The 22,265-nt window shown below is 44.5% G+C and overlaps 1 protein-coding gene across 1 annotated transcript; it reads left to right on the forward strand.

Moving 5' to 3' along the window:
- Nucleotides 1-4,191: 4,191 nt before the first annotated feature.
- Nucleotides 4,192-22,174, forward strand: REELD1 (reeler domain containing 1). The gene is given in 7 exon segments (XM_082389048.1): nt 4,192-4,404; nt 7,142-7,188; nt 7,192-7,364; nt 10,194-10,357; nt 13,250-13,583; nt 15,026-15,089; nt 16,251-22,174. Coding segments are annotated over 7 exon segments (1,596 nt in total). The 5' UTR covers nt 4,192-4,196; the 3' UTR covers nt 16,857-22,174.
- Nucleotides 22,175-22,265: the final 91 nt, after the last annotated feature.

A 22,265-nucleotide genomic window follows, 5' to 3' on the forward strand; every position in this document is an offset into this window, starting at 1 on the left:
TCGGTTGCTACCACAGTTCTCAGCCTTGCTTTCCTCTCCCTCAGGGCCTTCTTTCTGGGCATCTCTCAGACATGCCAGGCCCTTCTCAGGACTCCACGGTCAAGTCTCAGAGGCGGAAAAACAAAGACAAACAAGCAAACACACGAAAGCGCTCTCACACAGTTGCAATAAAGGGGAAGGAGGACGTTACAGAGAGAGAGCTCTCAGAAGTGCAGTTTGGCTGGGCTGGGCATGTCACCTGTTCCAGTCCTCACTTTCTGTATCCTTTTAGCTCAGATGATGTGTTTCTTGAAAAGTCTGCATTCTCAAGGCAGCCTGGTTGGTTGCTTCCCCATCGGTGATTGACTCGTCTTGGGTAAAGTGACCACCTCTGACCGATCAGTCATGGTAGGGAGGGGGCAATGTCATACAGTATAAAGGGGCTCTTCCAAGGGCTGAGATCTGGCAGGTTCTCTGGGGAGCCTGTGAAAATGCAGAAACCGACTCAGTGGCTCTGCCATGGGGGCCAGAGATTCTGCATTTCTCATGAGCTCCCAGGTGACACTGGTGCTGCTGGCCCTTGGACCACACTTTGAACAGTGAGACTCTACAATGGGCTGTAGTCAGGAGATGTCATAAACAGTATTCAGTACGTCCTTCTTATTCTAGAATGTTCTCCATTCTTTGTTGGCAGGAAAAATGTTGCTCACTGTTTAAGGTGCAGTTCAAATGTAATGTCCACAGGGATGTTGGGTTCTCCTAGAGTTAATCTCATAAGTCCTTTCTGGAATCCCACGTGTCATTTGCCTAATAGTTACTTGTGTAGATTTGTCACGTCCATTTTTGCTTATTCTACTTTTTTAATGTACATACAGTAAAATCCACTTATTTTGGTGCACAGTCTGTGAGTTTTAACAAGGTGGTACAGTTGTGTAACTACCACCACAATTGATTCAGATTCACAGTAGTTCCATCCCCCAGAAGATTCCCTCCTGCTGCCCTTTGGAGTCACCCCTCCCCACTGACCCCAGCCCCTGGCAACCACTGACCTGTTTCTGTTCTACAATTTTGCCTTTTTCAGAATGTTATATAAATAGAATCATGCACTCCGTAGTCCTGTGATTCTCCTCCATTTTGCTATATCTATGGATTGGGATTCGTGTCTGATTCATCTTTGTTTTTGCCTAAATAAGTGCCTAACACCAACTTAGAGTTCAGATACCCATATGCATGACGCTTGTAGTGAGTCCAATGTCTTTTCAGAAGCCTGACTCTTTATTAATAAACCTCCAGGTGGGATGGAGCCTCTAGAAGTTTGGTGGTGATTCTTCAACTCAGTGTTTTCCTAACTTGCCTGGTCAAAGACTCTTCTGTCTCCTGGGTGTGTAGTAAAAATATGGATTTCCAGAACTCTCTCCTACACAGTCTGATTTCACAGGTCTGGAAAGAAACCTGGGGAATCTATACCAGTGCTTCTCAAATTATGCTCGTGTCAGAATCACCTGAGTCACAGATTGCTAGGTCCCACCCCAGAGTTTCTTTTTCAGTGGGTCTGGAGTGAGGTCCAGGAATGTGCACTTCTAACAAGTTTCCAGGTGATGCCAGCGTTGTGCTCTGGGGATCCCACTTTGAGATCCGATGATCTACGGCTCTGCGCTAGTGTCAAGTGTCTCCAACGATCTTCATACGCATGCGCATGTGTGAATTCCAGCTTAAGTGCAACTGATGGGGAGGGAGCATGCTATGTGGGACATTTTTGTACCAAACATTGTACCCTGGCCATGACCTCAATCCTACTTCACCCGGGACAACTTCTTCAGCCCACGTTGACCCAGAAGCAGAGATCTCTGAGATTTGTTTGATTCGATCATTCTCCCCTTGGCAGGGGGGGACCAAGATGAAGGCATCCGGCTCCTGCTGAGGATGCCAAAGGAAGTCGTATGCAAAACCAGTCCCAGTTCTTTCTAGTTCTTCAGACAGGCTTGAACAATGATGATGTGGAAACTGTACATGAGGATGTGTCTCTGATCTTAAAGAAACCAGTGCGATTAAGGCTGGATTTGGACTCCGAAGGAGAGTTCCTGGGGACGCTGAGGATTAGTGGTAACAGCTGTTATCCTGCCCATTGGAGGAGAAACTGAAGGGAGAAGAAAGGACTTGTTGAAAGGACGTGTCTCTGCAGCTCTGAGAGTGGAAACTGTTGCGTCAATCCTGGAGGAAAGTGTATTCCTCGGTAAGTGGATGTTTTTCTGGTTTATGTAGACAACAAAGTGCTGGTGGGAAAGAAACTTCGAGATCTAAGGAGGGGGGGAGGATGAAATTTATGGCTTCGGTGGTGATCTGCGGGATATGGTGTTCACCCCGCTTCCTCCGTAGGCATCTGTGTTCAATCTGCCTCTGTGGGGAGGAGACCAGCTTCCGCCATCAACAAGAGCTCCCCGGGACTGTCTACGTGGCCCCTCTGAAAGGAAACGAGAAGGGCCCTGGGTCTCCTCAGCTGAGAATATGCTTTTACAGCTCCTTGTTCATCATCTTCTAATGTGTCTGGAAATCGGTAGGAATGGCCCCTTGTGGTGAAAGGGTTTTGACTTTTACTGCCTTATGGAGAACAAACCTAGCAGAGAAAGGTATTGTCTGAGGACTCTTAGGACAAGTCCGAGAGATTCCCATTATACAATAGATCATACTCTGGTCCCCTGTGTCTGGTCGGTGTAAAGGTGGCGGTGGTGTGTGCAGATAGGATGGCGTAGATGACACGATGATTTGGTTGTATGGTTTACCTCCTTAGTCTACTGCTTTTATTGCTAATTTCACCAAAGTTTTACATTTTATTTTTACCTTTTAAAACCAGCTTATTAGAGAGGAGAGTTGTTGTTGCTTTGCATTGCTCCTTAGATCACAATATTAGCAGAACTTCTAAAATACATGTACATAGGACTATAAAAACAAATGGTTATTTTTAAAAAATGCCTGCTAGTCCTGGATTTTTACTCAGAGAGGTTTTCATCTGTCTTATTTGCTATTTCCCACTTTACTTTCATCTGTGAACTTCTTTGACAATCAACTTTTAATTCCTTCCGTGGATGGGCGTCCGAGGTGTAAACAAAAATATTTACTCTATAAATGTTATTTTGCCCAAACATTTTATTCTATTTCTGAGCCAGTTTTTTTTTTTTTTTTTCCAGTATATTTAACAAAGTATAGAGTGGATGGGCTTGGGTATAACTTTCTCTGCTCATCTTCTCTGTGAGAAAGGAGTGAAATAATTAAAAATCATCAACAGGAGAAAGGACAGGGGCTATCAAAGCATTGCAAATTTAGCAGTCTCCTCTAAATAACTGACAGTTGGCAGAAGATATGTAGCAGTTAACTCTGTAATCTGCAATTAGAGAGATAAACCAAGTCACCATATGCCAAGCTGCCTGCCCATATTGGAATATTGGGTGTCTCATTTCAGCAATAATATATTACAGCTCACATTGTCCTTGGATATCAGGATGTAAGGAGTCCACATTAGGATTCAAACATTTTCTGGTCTTTTTTCTTTGATGTAATTAGTATAGCCTCTCTTTAAAAAGAAACATCCTTACAAAAAAATTACAAGAAGAGAGGTTTAAAAAAAAAGGGTTTAGAAATGAAATACTTCCTACAGTCTGGCACATCTTTTTTTTTTTCTTGTGGTTTCATTTTTCACATTTAAACTTTAATTCAATTGAAATTCCTTTTAGTTAAAAGTTGTTCTAGCTATATTTATTGATCATGTCCACATTGATTTTTTTTTGTTTTTTTTAAATGCTATTTTAAAGAGATATACTTTTTTTTTTTAATTGAAGTATAGTTGATTTACAAGGTTGTGTTAGTTTCAGGTGTACAGCACACTGATTCAGTTATACATATACATCTATTTTTATTCAGATTATTTCCTTTATAGGTTATTATGAAATATTGAGTACAATTCCCTATGCTATGACAGTAGGTCCTTGTTGGTTATCTATTTCATGTATAGTAATGCGGCACATCTGTTTGATCTTGACCTTGAGTGCTTACGATCTGGGGAGGTGAGACCAAAGGTATTTCAGGTTTAAAGGCAGTGTGGGATTCAGGTCAGGCCCATTCAGGAAGACAGCGTATCGTTTTCCTAAATGGCATCTGAAGTGCAGCTGCTGTTCATCAGGGCACGGGAGAGGGCAGGATGAGGGTCCCCGGGAGAGGGCAGGATGAGGGTCCCCGCTGCCCTCGCAGGCTGGGCTTGTGCCACTCTCTGCCTGGCATTCAGCGCCTCTGCCTGTTCCCATGGGGCCAGCTCGGTGGCCTGTGTGGACATGCACCCCCAGCACATTCCAGCCCAGCCTCAGAACCCCAGGACCCACCACATCGCCATTCTCAGCGGCAGCTCTTCCTACTCACCGGGTGACACGGCTTCAGGTATGTATGGGAGAGGCTTTGAGAGACCCCCAGGAGCCCCTGGGCCCTAGTGACAAATTCCAAGTTGTGTTTGTCCCAGGTAGGAGTTTCCTGGGCTAAAGTTTGGCTTAATCCTAAGAAGAAATTATGTAGACAAAAACAAGCATGAAGTATTTGTGAGTTTAAAAAAAATTTTTTTTTATTGAAGCATAGTTGATTTACCATGCTGTATTAATATCTGCTGTACAGTAAAGTGACTCAGTTATTCACATATATACGTTATTTTTTATATTCTTTTCCATTATGGTTTATCACAGGATATTGAATATAGTTCCCTGTGCTCTACAGTAGGACCTTGTTGTTTATCCATTCTATATGTAATAGTTTACATCTGCTAACTCCAAACTCCCAATCCATCCCTCCCCCATCCCCCCTCCTCCTTGGCCACCACAAGTCTGTTCTCTATGTCTGTGAGTCTGTTTCTCTTTCGTAGATGGGTTCATTTGTGCCCTATTTTAGATTCTACATGTAAGTGATATCATATGGTATTGGTCTTTCTCTTTCTGACTTATTTCACTTAGTATGATAATCCCTAGTTGCAGCTATGAAGCATGAAATATTTGTATCATGAAAATCATATAACTAATCTCTATATTGATATTAATCTTTATAAGAGAAGAGAGCACAAACGGCCTTATAATAAAAAATTATTTTGTCTTTATTATAAGGTATAAATATAGTTACCCTGAACAAACGTCACATATCAAGGATGTGTGAGAAATAGGCTTTTTTCCTCCTTATTTAAAACTAAAATTATTTGAGGAGTGAAAAGAGCGTTTCCTGCTGTTTTAGGTCAGGTGCCTACAAATTCAGAGCGAGAACTTGAGTGCAGGTGGTTTATTTGCGGAGTGATCCAGGAAGCATAGATGAGAGAGAGGGGAAAGGGTGACAGGGAATAACGAAACACTAATAACAGGTGTCAAATAGAGTGGGTGACTGCTGTGGGCAACGCACTGGGGCCCAGTTCCAGTGGGGACCCTCTGAGAAACCACGGGAAACACACCTGTGAATCATCCCTTGGGAGGATGGAGGAGGGGTATTTATTGGTTGAGGGTAGCCCCCCAGGGGTGTTTCCACCATCCATCCCACCTCCCAACACACATACACACACTTCAGAGTCACACCTGCCCACCTTGGACCAAGATCCCAAGATGCCAGCTGGAAAAAGCAGGAAAGACAGCTACTCATGCAGAGTGAAGGAAGTCAGAAAGAGAAAAACAAGTATCGTATATTAACGCATATATGTGGAATCTAGAAAAATGGTACAGATGAACCAATTTGCAGGGCAGGAATAGAGAGGCGAACGTAGAGAACGGGCAGGTGGACACAGTGGGGGAAGCGGAGGGTGGGATGGTTTGGGAGGTTGGGATTGAAATATATACACCACCATGTGTAAAACAGATAGCTGGTGGGAACCTGTGGTATATAGTGCAGGGAGCGCAGCTCAGTGCTCTGTGATGACCTAGAGGGGTGGGATGGCAGGGGGTGGGGGGGAGGTCCAAGAGGGAGGGGGTATATGTATACATATAGCTGATTCACTTCCTCATACAGCAGAAACTAACACAACATTGTAAAGCAATTATACTCCAATAAGAAAAAAGAAAAAAAAAGAAAGAAAGCTACTGAGGTGATTCAGTTATACATAGATATACACACCCCTGGGGGGGCTACCCTCAACCAATAAATACCCCTCCTCCATCCTGAAACTAACACAACATTGTTAATCAACTATACTCCAATATAAAATATAAAGTTAAAAAAAAAAGAAAGCTACTGATGTTGAAGATAGTAGCTAAGTGTAGACAGGAAAGTATCTATTTAACAGCTACAGTGAACTCAAACACATCAGCAGGGTTGGCTCCATTCCTTTTTGATGTATGCTAACTCTTTTGATGGGAATTAGAGGTGATAAATGGAAATGAAATTTACCCTCTCTATATGGTTTTATCCAATCATTTTGTTCTACTGAGTAGTGTGAGGAATAAAAAAATATGGAAAATATTGTCGGGTTACCCCCTCAAAGAGTTGCATAGTTTACAGTTCCAGTACTACTGAATGAGTGCCCTAGTTTTTCTGTTGGCCTATCAATACTGGTTATAATTACACATTTTGAAATTTGTTAACATGATAGGTATAAAATAGTCTCATTTATAATTGTTTTAAAAATTATGATTGAGCTTGTTTATTTTCTGTTTGTGTCTGTTGATAATTTTCAGTTTGGCCATCTTTTTGTTAATTCACCATAACTCTTTGTATATTTGTCTGTTGTATCTTACAAATACCTTTCTCATTTTATCATTTGTTTTTTTATTTCTTCTATATTGAGAATTTTAAGAAATCATCTTTTCCTTTATGGCTACTGAATTTGCTTAGAGAGGCATTCCTAACTCCAATATTAAAACAAAAACAAAAACAAAAGCAAAAACAAAACAAAACAACAACAATGAAAAAAAAGCCAAACTATTGTTTCTAGTCCTTTTGTACTTCATTTTTACATATCTTTTATATTCCATCTTTACAAATGGAATTTATTTTGGGTGTGAAATAGCACTTCAACCTTTTTTTTTCCCCTAATGAATTGTTTACTTTTAGGGGGCTGGGCTGGTCCTAAGCTTTTCATTTTGAAAATACACATGTAAAGTCACCAAGTGGAACTCCCTCAAGTGTGTTGACCTTGAATGGATGTTTTCTGTTGAAGTGGCTGTGAGGAGCAGTCGTGATTTCATGGGCTTTCTACTTCAGGCCTGAAGAGAGTCTGATCATCAGATAGCTGGCACTTTTGTTTTCATTCCTCCTCATTCCAAACCGATGGCTTGTTTTGAAGAGGCTGACACAGTCACCCACGTGGACAAGTCCCGGAAGAGAAATCTGTCCTTTGCGTGGCAGGCCCCCGCCCACCCTGTAGGGGACGTCAGGTTCCTGTAAGAGAGTCAAGTTCTGGTTCTTGGTAACTGAGCTTCCACTTTGAAGACAGGGGCTTCTCCTCTCTTCCTTCTTGTTTCCTACCTCCCACCCTCCACCTTATAACAAGGACAGGGTCACTGGGGCTGCCCCAACTGGAGTGTCTCTATGGGGGAGACTAAAAAAAATTGTCCTAACTCCCCTCTGTGCTGTTATACATGGTCCAGGAATGTGTGACGTCCCTCCTCCCTGTGCACAGATGAACCTTGGCCAGTCTCTCCAGGAAATTCTCACTAGGAATGTGACCTCCTTGGGGGTTTAGGTGCTGGCCTCGTAGCCTTTGGTTATAGAATCCACACCCTTCCCCCAGCAAAAATAAATTACAAGTGTCCCAGAAGCTGATGCCAGCCAATATTTGGGGCTCCCACTGCTGCACAAGAGCTGCTGTGTTCTCGCGTTGTCTGCTGATATCTGCCAGGTACAGCTTTCAAGTGCAGATGCAATGATGGTTGGTTCTATGCTGGTGGGATTTTTAAAACATCCACATGTTTTTTGGGATTTCCCTGGTGGCGCAGTGGTTGAGAATCCGTCTGCCAATGCAGGGGACACGGGTTCGAGCCCTGGTCCGGGAAGATCCCACATGCCGCAGAGCAACTAAGCCCGTGTGCCACAACTACTGAGCCTGCACTCTAGAGCCCGCGAGCCACAACTACTGAGCCCGCGTGCCACAACTACTGAAGCCCATGCGCCTAGAACCCATGCTCCGCAACAAGAGAAGCCACTGCAGTGAGAAGCCCGCGCACCGCAACGAAGAGTAGCCCCCCCCTCACCGCAACTAGAGAAAACCCACGTGCAGCAACAAAGACCCAACGCAGCCAAAAATAAATTAATTAATTAATTAAAAAAAATACATATGCTTTTTGTTTAGAAAAAAAAAAGTATTTTCTTTTTTTTTTAAATACATTTATTTATTTATTTATTTATTTTTCTCTCCGTTGGGTCTTCGCTGTAGCACGTGGGCTTTCTCTAGTTGCGGTGAGCAGGGGCCACTCTTCGTTGTGGTGCGTCGGCCGCTCAATGCAGCGGCTTCTCTTTTTTTTTTTTTTTTTTTATGTATACCAAGTACTTTATGAAATTCACCACACACAACTGACCTTCACATATACATTTCAAAAATCAGAAGGACACTGACATTCTTAAAACCCAGAGGTTAGATAAGGCCCACCTTTCCAATCTTTTCTGCATTTTAAGAAATGATCTAATCTAATGATGTTAATGTAGAAACACATTATATATTTTAACATCAATAAGGACAAAAGAGCTGCTGGTGGGAGAGTCGGGAGAGAGCCCAGAAAGAGAGAGACAGAGGCAGGCGGACAGTGGGCACTTCCTGGGCCTGGGCAGAGCCACTGAGGGCTCCGTGCTTCGGCCTAATGTCCACCAGATGGGTGTGATCATGACAGCACCCACCTCGTAGTGCTGCATAAGGACGAAGGAGCCAGTATATGCCAACTGCGTGGACCAGTTCCCGGAAACTGTAAGCATCATACAAACATCATCGGTCCTCAAAATGAAACCGGGGCTTTGTCCCTCTTTTCACTCACATGTACCAAGAAAGCGAACTTCTTGTTTTTGGTTTTTAGGAAAGGGTATGTATTCCTCAGTTTCTTTCCCCTACACCCTCATATACAGAAGAGGGAGGTTGTGCCCAAGGGTGGAGACATCCAGACCCCATGGTTGTCCCCTCTGCACTGGGGAATGTGAGAGATGAGGTGTGTGTCCCCTGCCCCTCAGGGTCCTCTTTCCTTCCATCCATTCCTGGTGGCCTAACACAGCAGGAAGGACAAACAAGGAGGATGACACTGTGCCCTGACGACTTTGCCCATCTGGAAATGCCAGGACCCACTCGACTGTTGGTGTAACCGGCTCCTGCCAGGACTTTGGTTCCAATGCAAGGGATGTGTGGTGCCTGAAGGCCTTCAATCTGTACAGTTACTTTTTATTTCTCAAAGCCCCTCCATTTGTATTTTTAGATTTACTGTCATAGCTGCTCTGTGCTACAGAAGAAGTAGTTCAGAAACTGTTATTTCCTTTTGACAGAAGCATCTCTCAAGTCCTCCTACATTCTCTCATCTCCCAGGATCCTTTCCCACCATAACCTTGACATGAAAACGAACCAAGACTTTTACTTGCCCCTTAACTCTCCGGGTGATCTCAGCTAAATTCATCACATTTTTATAACTGCCTTCTGAATACTTACAGTGAGAAAAATGGTACTTGCCAATAATCCCTAATTCGGTGAAATTTGGGGGGGATGAATGAGATCATGTTGGTGCAAATGATTTTTACTGAAGAAAGGCATTATGTATTCAAAATATTATTTAGAATATGAATGATTTATCTCTCAGTTTCAATAGCATTTACAGTTCCAATAGGATTATACAATTGTACAACAGATTTATAAAATTTTCAATGAAAGCTGTAATTCAATTCATGACATACCAGTAATGGCAAATGATCACAGTTGAAGATGAAACCTTTTGAGTCGACGGTTCTAGAAGACACCTTTTAGTCAAAAGGAGATTCTTAATGATTGCATTTATTCAGGAGGGTAATTGATTTGTACCTATTGTCTCTTATTTTAATTATTTGCTGCTATTGAGCTTTTGTTTTTAAAAAGAATGAAGTCACCCGAGGGAGTAACACAATCATCTCTCTCTAAGTTCTATCCATGTAGACTTGGGTTCTTCTTTATCTTTTTGTTTCTTCTCTCCTTTCTATCAGGACAGCCCGAGGTATGATTTAAGGGAAACTAAATCCTCGAATCACTCTGCTTTCTTTCTCCACAGTTTATCAGTGGTCCAGTCATATTTCGTTTACTGGGCGAGGATTGAATCACCTGTCGTGTCTCAACAGACACACAGTAGAGCTAGTTCCGACAGCCACGTGGAGCCTGGCCCACCTATGCCAGCCCCTGGGCAGAGGCCGGAGGGCATGGAAGGAACCGCCCCAGGTACAGCTTGCCACTGCATTCACCAGCCTGGTTGGCAGCATTATTTTCACAGTTACTATTTTTCACTTAAGAGTGACTCCAGCCAGTTTCCAGTTCCTGAGACCCAACCAATAGACACCTGCCTTGGGAGTGTCAACAGTTCCTGGGGACGTGATCCCACAGCCATGGGTGGGGGTCGAGAGGACACTTGCAAGTTCAGCGTTCGCTGCAGCAAACACGCTCTGTCCGGCTCAATCTCACAGGTGAAGGTGGGCCATGAAGCATTGGAACTGAGCTGCAAAACCAAAAAATAGCCATACACCTTCCCCCACTCCCACGCTTAACAAATCACCACGATATTTCAGCTGTTTTCCCCAGTCCCCTGAGGCTGCACAGGGAACACCAGAAAGAAATAACCCTTTTTTCTTTTTTTATGTAAGTTCATCCAGTTTTGATTGTTACTTTCCGAGGTAGGTAGATGGCTCTTTGCAGCTTGGATTGTAGAACAGAATCAGGAACGAGAGGCTGTTTCGATGGCAATGGATGTTTTTCCTGGCTCACCACGTGACTTTAGATTCCATTGGCCCATGAACTTCTGAGAAAACAAACAAACAAAAATAGACAATGAAAAAAACCCTAACCAGCTAGAGAATGTCTGACCCACCTGAAAATTCCTGGTGAAATTGAACTCATTTTCATTATTTATTTCTAGTTAAGCGCTCTGATGCCTTCATAAAGGCATCCAATCACCTGCACAGAAGATCCAACCTTTAATCCATTCAATTCCACTTTCCTTTCCAGGCTAACATGGTGAGGCCAGGATCCGATATGAATCCCTGACTTTGCTAGTCTAGCAGACCCAGGCTCAGAGCCAACCCTGGGCCACCCTCCATCTCTGCCTGTGACCAAAACCTTTGTCTTCTCCACATTGCCCAGCACTGCTCCTCCAACCTTTTCACCAAGATACTCCTAAAAGCAGAGAAAAGGTCTCAGGGTCTGAGAGCGTGGCCTTAAGAAGACCCTGCAAATCCAACATGGGTTTGAAGTCTCCTGTTTCATGTTATAAATCATGCGAAATGTTGCATTCTGATCCCAGGCATGTTTGTTTTAAGATGAATAGGAATAGTAGTGAGGCTTCAGGAAGACGGGTCCCGTTGGTACTGTAAAGTCTCTCCAATGGTTGACCCCGCTGGCACCTTGTCCCCTGCGGGGTGGCGGACGCCAATCTGAGCAGCTACAGGGTAGACTCCTTATCATGCTTCTCACATTCGTCCGCTTGGCTCCTGCCTGTTTTCTTACCCATTCCTCTACGCAAACCCCAGCGCTTCCCAAGGGGAAAATGAATGTGTGTGTGAGTGCATGTGTACATGCACACACATTGGGGGAGGTGTCATCTAACAAAGTTAAATGGATTTTTTAACTGTAAGAAGACTTTAGCTGCCAAATGTGAGTGACACATTGTCCCATTGGGAAGATATATTGTGTCTCTCAAACTTATTTTCCAGCAGAGCCTTGGAACACTTTGGGGTCCTACCCAACCGCACCAGGCATGACCTACTTTTATATCTCCATGTTTTGCCTTCTGATATTTCCTTAAACGGAACTGTTCCTCATGATGAACTATTTACCTTTCCAGGAGCAGTTCAAATATCTCCTTTGTGAGCCTTTTCCCCTTACTTCTTGGTAGGCAAATGTAATTGCTTTCTTTAGCTCTGGTATTGAAGCTCTCATCACACTGTGATTTATAAGGTTGGGCATCTAGGAGTCTGTCCCCTAGATTTTGAATTCAGAAACAACAGTTAGCAATCGGCATCACTTCTGCACTTCATTCCCAGCACCTGGAATGATGCCCAGCACACAGTGGGTCTGCAGAAAGTGTCTGAAAGCATTTAGAGTTCAGGCAGGAGTTAAAACTGTCAGAATTTTTGCTAAATTCTGCGTGTCTGTGTAAGCCTTCTTTATTTTTCACTTCAATCTCGATATTTTTGAGTAATGAAGACATTAGAACAAAGTGTCACCAAAAAAAAAAAAAAAAAAATGAGAGAGAGAAAGAAAGAATTCAATCCAACCCAATTGGAGCCCTGGCCAGAGAAACTTCTGACAGCACTTTTCTGTGAACAACATCGTGGTCGCCCTACTCATCATCGTGGTAAACATGTAGTGCACGTCGTATCTGTACCAGGCACTGTGCTGCATGCGTTTACATCAATGATTTCACTTTACCCCTGCCACAGTCCTAGGCTGTAGGTACCATTACTGGTCTCATTTTGCAAAAGAAGAAACTGACACTCTGGAGGACTTACCCCAAATCAGGAATTAGCAGAGCGAAGAGCTGAACCCAGACAATGATTCCAAAACCTGTGCTTGTTTGTTTGCTGCCCTCTGTGAAGCTATTTCTAATGCTCTGGGCCATCATGTCATCTAATCACCGATGGGAAAGGAGACAGTGGAGGGCAGTGATCCCACCTCTGCCCATAGCAGAGGCTCGAGTCCTTACCATCACTGGGGAAATTTTTGCGTTAATATACTATGGCAAGAATGATCTAGGGCTTTAAAAAATCCGTGATTTGTGGGATTCCATTTTATTTTCTAGCTAGAAGCAGGTTTTGGCAGAAGTGAGAACACATAGAGTGGTCACAGCGGTTTCTATGTTCGCTGATTGGTGACTGTTAAGAATGCACAAGCCCAGAAGGGCTAGGAGCTTACTCTTTAAAAAGACATGAGAATTCAGGTGCTTTGCTGCTTGGTCAGGAGTTTCTCCTACTGAGCAGATCATCCTTATGGTGATGCTTTTGAGTGGTTCACACTTAACGGTCTGTCCTCAGGCACGTTAAAATCTCTGGCATTCAGCCCATTGTCCTGGCTGTGTGTGCTAATCGATAAAAGGAACGATTTCTCCTTCTCTCCCTGTAGTGTCTCTGGGCCTCCGCTTGGCCCCCAGGGTGCCCGTCACTCTTCCTCAGCAGCGCACAGATGTCTCTGCTGTGGCCGTCCCTGGGTCTGCAGAAGAGGACAGCTTAGATCCAGTTCCTGCCAATGTTCGGGTGACAGAATTTCCTGGGGCTGCAGAGACTCCATTCCAAGCATCTTCACACATAGCTGCCGTAGTCAGCGATGGCCCCCAACCCAGCGGGGACAACACCCCAACCCTGGAACCATCCCTGGACGTTCGTGGGCTGGAGAGGTTCATGGCCATCAGGGGATTCTCCTCAGAGAGCTTTGCTTCCAGCCGTAGCACCCACCACGGGTAATGGGCCAGGGGGTGGGCCATTCGGGACAGGTGGTGGGATGAGGCCAAACACAAGGGTGCTGAGGAAATGGAACCTTCTTGGAGTCAGACAGAAAAAGATCTCAACCATATTTATTCTTTAGTGCGTGAGAAACACTGATTGTAGAAGAGCCACTGGTCAGAAGGGCTGGATATATAAATTACCTGGGGAATCTGTACTGTCTTGGACAGGGTGAGGTCTTTGAGATGCTGCTATAAGTAAAATAAAATATAAATATAGGTTTTATATTTTAGATACATACATTTATAATATGTAAATATATATAATATATAAATATAAATTATATAAATCAATAAAAGCATTCACTGAGTCTTTGCTGCCATCTTCACGCACCACCCACCCCCATTCCCTCTCCAACTCCAAACTCCGGTGTTCCAACAAATGTAATTTTATCAGTATACACAGCAGTGACAGGAAACGTTGCTCTTATTTATTTATTTATTTATTTGTTGCGTTGTGTCTTCGTTGCTGTGCGCAGGCTTTCTCTAGCTGTGGTGAGCGGGGCTCTTTGTTACAATGCACAGGCTTCTCATTGCGGTGGCTTCTCTTGTTGTGGAGCATGGGCTCTATAGGCATGCGAGCTTCAGTAGTTGTGGCTTGCGGGCTCTAGAGCGCAGGCTCAGTAGCTGTGACGCACGGGCTTAGTTGCTCCGTGGCATGTGGGATCTTCCCAAACCAGGGATCGAACCCATGTTCCCTGCATTGGCAGGCGGATCCTTAACCACTGTGCCACTAGGGAAGCCCCCAGAAACGTTGCTTTTTGATTATCATATAAAGTGAAGTCAAGTCAGAGAAAGACAAACACCATATGATATCACTTATATGTGGAATCTAAAGAAAATAGTACAAATGAACTTATTTACAAAACAGAAACAAACTCACAGACTTAGAGAAAAAACTTATGGTTACCAGCGGGGAAGGGCAGATTGAGAATTTGGGATTGACATGTACACACTGCTATATTTAAAATAGATAGCCAAAAAGGTTTTAGTGCAGGGAACTCTGCTCAGTACTCTGTAATAACCTAAATGGGAAAAGAATTTGAAAAAGAATAGATATATGTATATGTAAACTGAATCACTTTGCTGTACACCTGGAATTAACACAGCATTGTTAATCAACTCTACTCCAAAATAAAATAAAAATAAATTAAATAAATTAATTTCTGAAGGAAAAATCAAACAAACAAACAAAAAAACCTGGCGGCAATTAGGTAGGTAGGAATAAAGATAAAATAAGATTGGTCATGAATTAATAATTTTTGAAGCTGGGTGGTAAATATTTGGGGATTCATTATATTATTCTACTTGTTTCTTTTGAAATTTTTTATAATAAAAGGTAAGAAAAGAAACCCCAATACTTAGGGACTCCTTCTCAGCCTTTTTTCCCTTCCCTTTAGGACTCGGAATGATCCAAGCTTTGATTCATTGGAAACTTGCCTACCCTCGGATAGGGATGAACAGGTAACAGCCAAGTTGTGCATGAGCAGTGAGTTTGGTATTTTTGACGCCAGAGTGGGAAGTTCCAGGCTGGGAAATCAGAGCTATTAGACTAGCAGCCAAAATCAGAGAGGAGGAGGCAAGGGTATGATATATACACAGCATCTTTTTCCAATCAATATCAGCCTTTTCATTATACACAGCGTCTCTGAAGTTACTTGCAATTGTAGAAATTGATGGTTTTAGTGAGTTTTTTTCCCACTTAGCTTGGGTTAATAAGCCCTCTCTTCTCCTCCCCCCACCCTGTCCTTCACAACATTGGCCTCAAAATACCATGTATGGTTCCAGAGGTTAGATCAATGGGCAATATAAAATATACATGCCCAATGATATACTATTCCTTTGAACTCTTAAAAGGAACACAAAATAAAACATGGTATAATATCCTTACTCAAATTTATTGGAACTTACAGCAAGATTCAATGGTCCCTCTTGCATAAAAAGACACACTCAAAGCTTTCAGCCACTGGAGATGACTGTCACCCATATTGGTCTAGAAGCCTCTTAAAGGACCCTAAGTTTATTCTTGTAAGTGGCCTCCATGCTCTCTCAGTGGAGTTTCCATTAGCTTCCCTGTCCCCATCAATAACAAGTGCATGTTTATCTGCATGGACGTTTTCCTCTGAGCTCTTTTTTTTTTTTTAATTTATTAATTTAATTTAATTTATTTATTTTTGGCTGCGTTGGGTCTTCGTTGCTGCGTGCAGGCTTTCTCTAGTCGCGGTGAGTGGGGGCTACTCTTCGTTGCGGTGTGCAGGCTTCTCATTGCTGTGGCTTCTCTTGTTGCAGAGCACGGGCTCTAGGTGCACGGGCTTCAGTAGCTGTGGCTCACGGGCTCTAGAGTGCAGGCTCAGTAGTTGTGGCGCACGGGCTTAGTTGCTCCGCGGCATGTGGGATCTTCCTGGACCAGGGCTCGAATCCGTGTTCCTTGCACTGGCAGGTGGATTCTTAACCACTGTGCCACCAGGGAAGCCCCCTCTGAGCTCTTTTAAGAGCAGGCATGAGGCTGGGTTTTCAGCTGCGATCTGGGATTCTCTAAGGAACTCAGGTTAGTTGCAAAGTTCAGTGGCTGCTTGGGGGGAAGACCAGCCCCTTTGATTTCTCTTTTTCCCTTTGCTTTTCTAGGACAAGGTGAAGGCCTCAAATAGGACGGTGATGAGGCCTCCTCTGTACACTGTCCGTCTTTCCTATCCTCGCCTCTGGTCCTCTGGGGCACTCACTGGACATGGGGCCAGGGCGGCCAATCCAACCCCTGTTCTCCACACTTCTGCCACCTCCAGGCCACCCACTGCCAGTGGCCAGTCAGAGGCATCAAGACCCTCTGCCAGCTTCCTGCCTCAGTCACAGCACAAGGAGCCCAAAGTGAGCGAGGGCAATGGAGAGAGTCACGTGGGACACCCCAGGAAGACCAACCCAAGGCCTGAGCTTGGGCAAGACGAAGCCAGGGCCCCTTTGGGGATCCAGCTCGGGACTCTGCAGCTGGGAATCCTGCTTTGCCTTTCGGCTGCTTTGGGCATGGCCGTGGCTGTTGGCCTTCGCTACCTGCATACCCCGTCTTGCCACAAGCGGACGGAAGTATCCTTTAGTGAGCCTGCTGGGGACGCAGCTGCCAGGAGTGACGGAGGCAAGATCGTGCATGTCAGGAGGATTGGGGAGAACAGTTTTGTTTCTGTTGAAGCAGAATACAACTGGATCACGCCCACTGTGGGGAGCAAGAAAACAGTCCTCTGAGAAGGCGTCTCAGTGTCCCCCTTAGACCCTGTAGAGTGTCTCAGCCAGAATAGAGCTACTGAGACTAGCTGATGAGGATGGGGATTCACTGTGCCTCCCATCAGGGAGCAGTTAGTGGAGGGAGCAGCAAAAGGACAGGTTTATCAACAGAGGGAATTATTTTCCGGCTTTGTTGTCTTAACATCTGTAATTTAGCAGCTTTTTTTTCTTTCTTTCTTTTTTTTTTTTAGCAGGTTTTTTTCTTTTTGCAATTAGACGTTCTGTTTGAAGAGTTAAACTCAACACAATGAATATTGTATAACCTGCTCATTAACTAGACTCCCGTGGCCACTGAGCTTCCTCCGTTGCCTTAAGGAACCTGCAGAAGTAGAACTTCTGTCCCTCCTCAGCGTGTCAGCCTCATCGACTCTCTTTGAAAAAAAAGTAACGTCGAGGTTGAGTCTCTTGCAAGAAAAAGGACTGCAGCCCTCCCTTTGCCTCTTCAAACCACCCCCAAAGAAGTTCTGTTTTCCAAACTGGAGTTCAAAGGTGGCTCTGATGTCTTTGCCTGGGTGAGTGCAAGGGTATTCAGCCTTCTTGGACACTCAGAAGCCTGGCAAATCTGCCATGGAAATTGATCCAAAGCAAGGAAGCGTTTAGAGAGTTTGATTACCCACATCTGTGGGAAAACATACATGCGGCAGGAGGCCATAAACACCAGAGAGGGGTAAGCAAGCCTCTTCATCAGGGGTAAATGGATCTGAGATTGCCCATCCATTTACACTTGATGAGAGATTTATGTATCCCAACGACTAGCAGACATCTTGCCTTTTGCGAAAGGTCAGGCTGAAAAAAATGATGATACCAGCACAGTTTTAAGAAGAGTCTTTACCTGTCTAAGAAAGCAAGATGGATGAAGACCATCTACCCGCTCTCGTGACTTTATGAAGATCACTTTGATTTAGCAGGAGTCCCATAGATACTACATGAGGTCAAAACAACATGTTTGAATATAACTCTCGAATATGCTCACCTAATATAACACGATGGAATTAGCTGCCTTTTCAAAGATAAACCTATTACAGAGTCACGATCCATTTAAATGTGGAAACAAAAACCACTATAAATTTGGAAAGGGTATTTCTTAATTGAGCACCTAAATCGTGCAGGTACTGTGCTAAGAACTGTACATTTATTTTCACATTTAATTCTCACAATAACTTCATGAGGAATAAGTTCAGTAAATCACTAAATAGAAGGAGGCATTCGTGACATCTCGATTCAACAAAAACATTTTAAAAAAATTGGGTGTGTAGGAAAGAGCTGCTTCTGTTTTTCCAGCCCCTGTTAGCTCACTGGGCATCAGTTCCAACACTCTCTCTCCTCCTGGATTCTGGGGTTGACAGACCTGTCCCCTGACTTCAGTCAAGCGCCTCACTGGGCACGTGGAGACCTAGGTAATTGTATGTTCACAAATGAAGGTGTTCTGGGAATGCCGTGGAAAGAGACACATGTACTGTACTCCAGTGGGGGCCACAGATATCCCTCCTACATACCCCGCGCTCCCCAGGGATGCCCCCCGCCAAGATGAAGAAGACAAGCCATCTCACTAGTGGAGAGCTCCCATCTGGCCAGGTCACATCAGAGCTGGGTGCACCACATATACACTACCTTCCAGATCTTTCCTGTCCAAGCGGATATTATCCTGTGTAAACAGACTGTTTTGATTATCTATTGCTGTGAAACAAACTACCCCTTAACGCAGTGCTTTAAAACAACGCCTACCACTGATGGTCTCACACGACACTGGGGTTGCCTGGGCTCAGCTGGGCAGCTCTTCTGCTCTGCCTGTTGTCAAATGGGCTGGAACATCCCAGATGACTCACTCACGGGGCTGGCAGTTCATGCTGGCTGCCGGCTGGGTACTCACTGGGGCCGTGGGTGAGTGTGGGAAACAGTTTGCTTCTCCTTTTTGTGACTTCTTACTGCATAGCGTCTGGGTTCCCAGAAGGAGTGTCCCAGGCAGACAAGAGCAGAAGGCTTGTAAGGCTTAGCCTGGGAAAGAACACGGTTTTACTCCCGCCACGTTCTGGTGGTCACAGCATGTCACAGCCCTCATTCTTCCAGGGGAAGGGCAACAGATTTCAGTTTTCAAAGGAAGAAGTGGCAAAGGAGTTGAAGTTATGTTTGATTCACCGCATTGCTGGTTAGACTGCTGGCCTGCCACGGGGCTTGTGTGAGAAGAGACAGGCTGCTCACCTTCAGGAGATGCCGTGGGTCACCCTCCCTGCAAAGCATCAAAGGGGCCGAGGGAACTCTCCAGGCTTTAGGGTTTTTTTTGTTTGTTTGTTTTCTTGTTTGTGTTTTTGGCCACACCGCGAGGCTTGCGGGATCTTAGTTCCCGGACCAGGGATCGAACCCACGCCCACGGCAGTGAAAGTGCTGAGTCCTAACCACTGGATGGCCAGGGAATTGCCCAGGCTTTAGGGATTAGGCACCTCCTCTTCCCCAGCTGGGAACTCCAGGTCAGGCACGATAGTGACAGGTGCAGAAGAGTCAGCCAGACTTATAAGCCTCAGCTTCCTCAACAGAGATAAATGGATCACAAAATGATTTACCTCTTTCGGCTGTTGTGAAGATTAAATGCATGTTGAATACTTAGCTGCCTCTAACCGACATGCCATTGTTATTAACATCCTCCTGCAGCTGCAACACTATCTTTAAATCTAGTCCATTTAGAGAAATCCCATGGCCACCAAAGATGTGATTCCCTGTCCGTGACAATTTCTCCCCTGTGCCCTCACTGCCCCGGCCCAGCCAGTGGAGGCATCACGTTGGTTGTCCTGGCAGCCACTGGCTACAGTTCCTGCTGGGGGTCAGGCATTTTTGCTGAGACATTCTGAGTAAACTCCGTTTTGGGAAGGGCGGCTGGAATCCCCAGGCCTGAATTCAGGACACATAAAACCCCTCGGTCACTGTGATCTTGAAGGTTCTCTAAGCCTGGCTTCAGAGAAGCCCCAGAGGGGAGTGAGTAGGCAGTGTTAATTTAACCTGAAGGCACTTACTAAAGCACAAAGCCCTTAAAAGTTATAAAAAGGCAAAGGGCTCAAATGCAGCATCTTAAAATAACTTTTTTGTTTTGTGGGAACAGCTAGAGAATTGCTCAGCCAACCACTTCTTGGAGAAGGAAGTTTGGGGCTAAAGACACATTTCAGGGAAAATAACAGAAAAACAATTGCTAAAAACTCTATTTTAAACAAATGGTTTTACATCTATTGTGCTAATTTCATAATCACAGATTGGGGCTAGGGGTGGGCTTTAACCTTTTTACATTCAGAGACTATTTTTGATATTTCTAATTAATTTCTCCCCTTGGATACAATAATTTTGGTAAATCACAACTTAACGCTTAACTGTAGCCTGGCCGAGCTATCTCACTGTCAAGGCTGTCTGCATTAATTTGCTGTTACAATGTTTGTTTCCTTTTTTAAAAAAATTCTAATTAACAACAACAAAAAAAATGGGTCAACAAGCCAGTAAATATTTAAACAAGTGTCACGTTTTATTTGAAATGTTGTCTGGGAAGAGCTGGCAATTTATGAATAAATTACAGATAGCATACCCTCTCCCGGTCTTGGACTTCCGGTATTAAAAAGTGATCCCAGCCTTTCTGGAATGCAGGCTCTGTGATTTGATTTCATGTCACCCCGACGTATTCCCCTCTTCTAAAAATGGTGTGTGGCAAGGAATTTCTTCTATTCAAGTGAAATGAATTTGCATTAATTTGTTTTATTAAACTTGAGAATTTCTCCGTTTTCTTAAGCTATTCAGAACTCAGCTCCATCTGGCCATTAGGGGTTTGCAAAAACAGCCATAATCATCTCTGGCTTAGAATATCAGGAGGGCCTTTGTGACGAAAGGCTGGCTGATGTTTTGTGGGTTTGTTCTGTTCTTTAAATGCAGAAAGAAAAGTGAACATTTTGAGACTCTGTTCCTTTGAGCAGATGGGTGGAGTGGCCGAGACAACTGAAGTCTGGCAAATGTTTTTTGGTTTTTGTATTTTGCTTTTAAAACATAAATCGTTCATGCTACGCTGTCTCCACATTCTCTAATGGCTTTCCATCTTGCTCAGAATAAAATGTCAATATCCGGACTGGGCTGACCAGGTACCGTGAGACCCGGTCCTCCGACCACCTTCTTGCACATTCCCTGAGTTTCCAAGAATGGTTCACGGCTGCTGCACAGCTCCATCCAGCTCCCTTGGTCTGGCTGCCCGTATTGTCTGGAAGCTGGTTCCCCCCAGACATCCGCAGCCTTCAGAACTTTGCTCCCATGTTGCCTCATCTGAGCAGCAGCTACTGTCCACTGCCTGCCCCCCCCCCGCCCCACTCTCTATGCCCTTGGTTGCTTTACAATATTGACAGCACTTCTTACCTCCTGAGTCTATGCATTCATTTGTGTGTTTATTTTCTGACTCGCCTTGACTAGGATGCTTTGTAAAGGCAGAGACATTGTTTATTCATTGCTAATTGTTCCCAGTACATAGTAAGTTATCAATAAATAACAAGTGAGTGAAAAGTTCAGGGTTCGTGTTACTGTCACCACTGCCTGGTCTGGATTGAACTTGAATATGCAGCACCTTGGGCCGCTGCAGGTGCCTGGGTGTCAAGCAGTACGAGTTTCTCTCCAAAGGTGAACTAAAGAGTGCTGTGTGCCACTGTCCCCAGGAGGGGAATATTCTGTGTCTCAGATCCAAGGCTTGGAGAGTTCTTGGTAGGGAGGAGTTGAGAATGGACTTAACCCTTTCAACCTTGGCTGGGCAGAAGATAAACTGAAAGGAGTCTTCCCACTTCACTTGTGAGCATACTTTCTTCGGTTTATGTGGTCTGGCATGGGGTTTCTCATCCTCCATGCTATCAACATTTGGGGTTGGATCATTCTTTGCTGTGGAGGACTGTCCTGTGCATTGTAGGAGGTTTAGCGGCACCCCTGGCCTCTACCCTTGAGATGCCAGTGGTACCCCCAGGCGTGACAACCAAAAGCATTCCCAGACATTGCCAGATGTCCCCTAGGGGGCAGAATCACCCCCAGTTGGGAACCACTGGCCTAGCAACTAAGAGATGCAACGATAAGCCCTAAGACGAAGCAGCATCTCCTAAATCATTCCCATATTGAGTGATGGAGTGGGCAGTATTGCAATAGAGAACTACAGGATTCAAAAACTGGACATGGCTTTAAAGATAATCTGACTTAGTGGGTTTGAATATTTAATTTTGCCTATTAGGTGCGACAGTAAAGGTTGAATGCTCTAGTTGAAGGCTGAGTATATTTCCCCTTCCTCCTCACCCTATCCCAGCACCGCCCTCCCCCCCCCCCCACCCCCCGCCTTCTCTCTCACCTTGAGGCACTGCCTGAGAAATGCAGGGCTCC

The sequence above is a fragment of the Balaenoptera borealis genome (genome assembly GCF_965194805.1).
Source record: "Balaenoptera borealis genome assembly, chromosome: 4".
NCBI classification, from domain to species: Eukaryota; Metazoa; Chordata; class Mammalia; order Artiodactyla; family Balaenopteridae; genus Balaenoptera; species Balaenoptera borealis.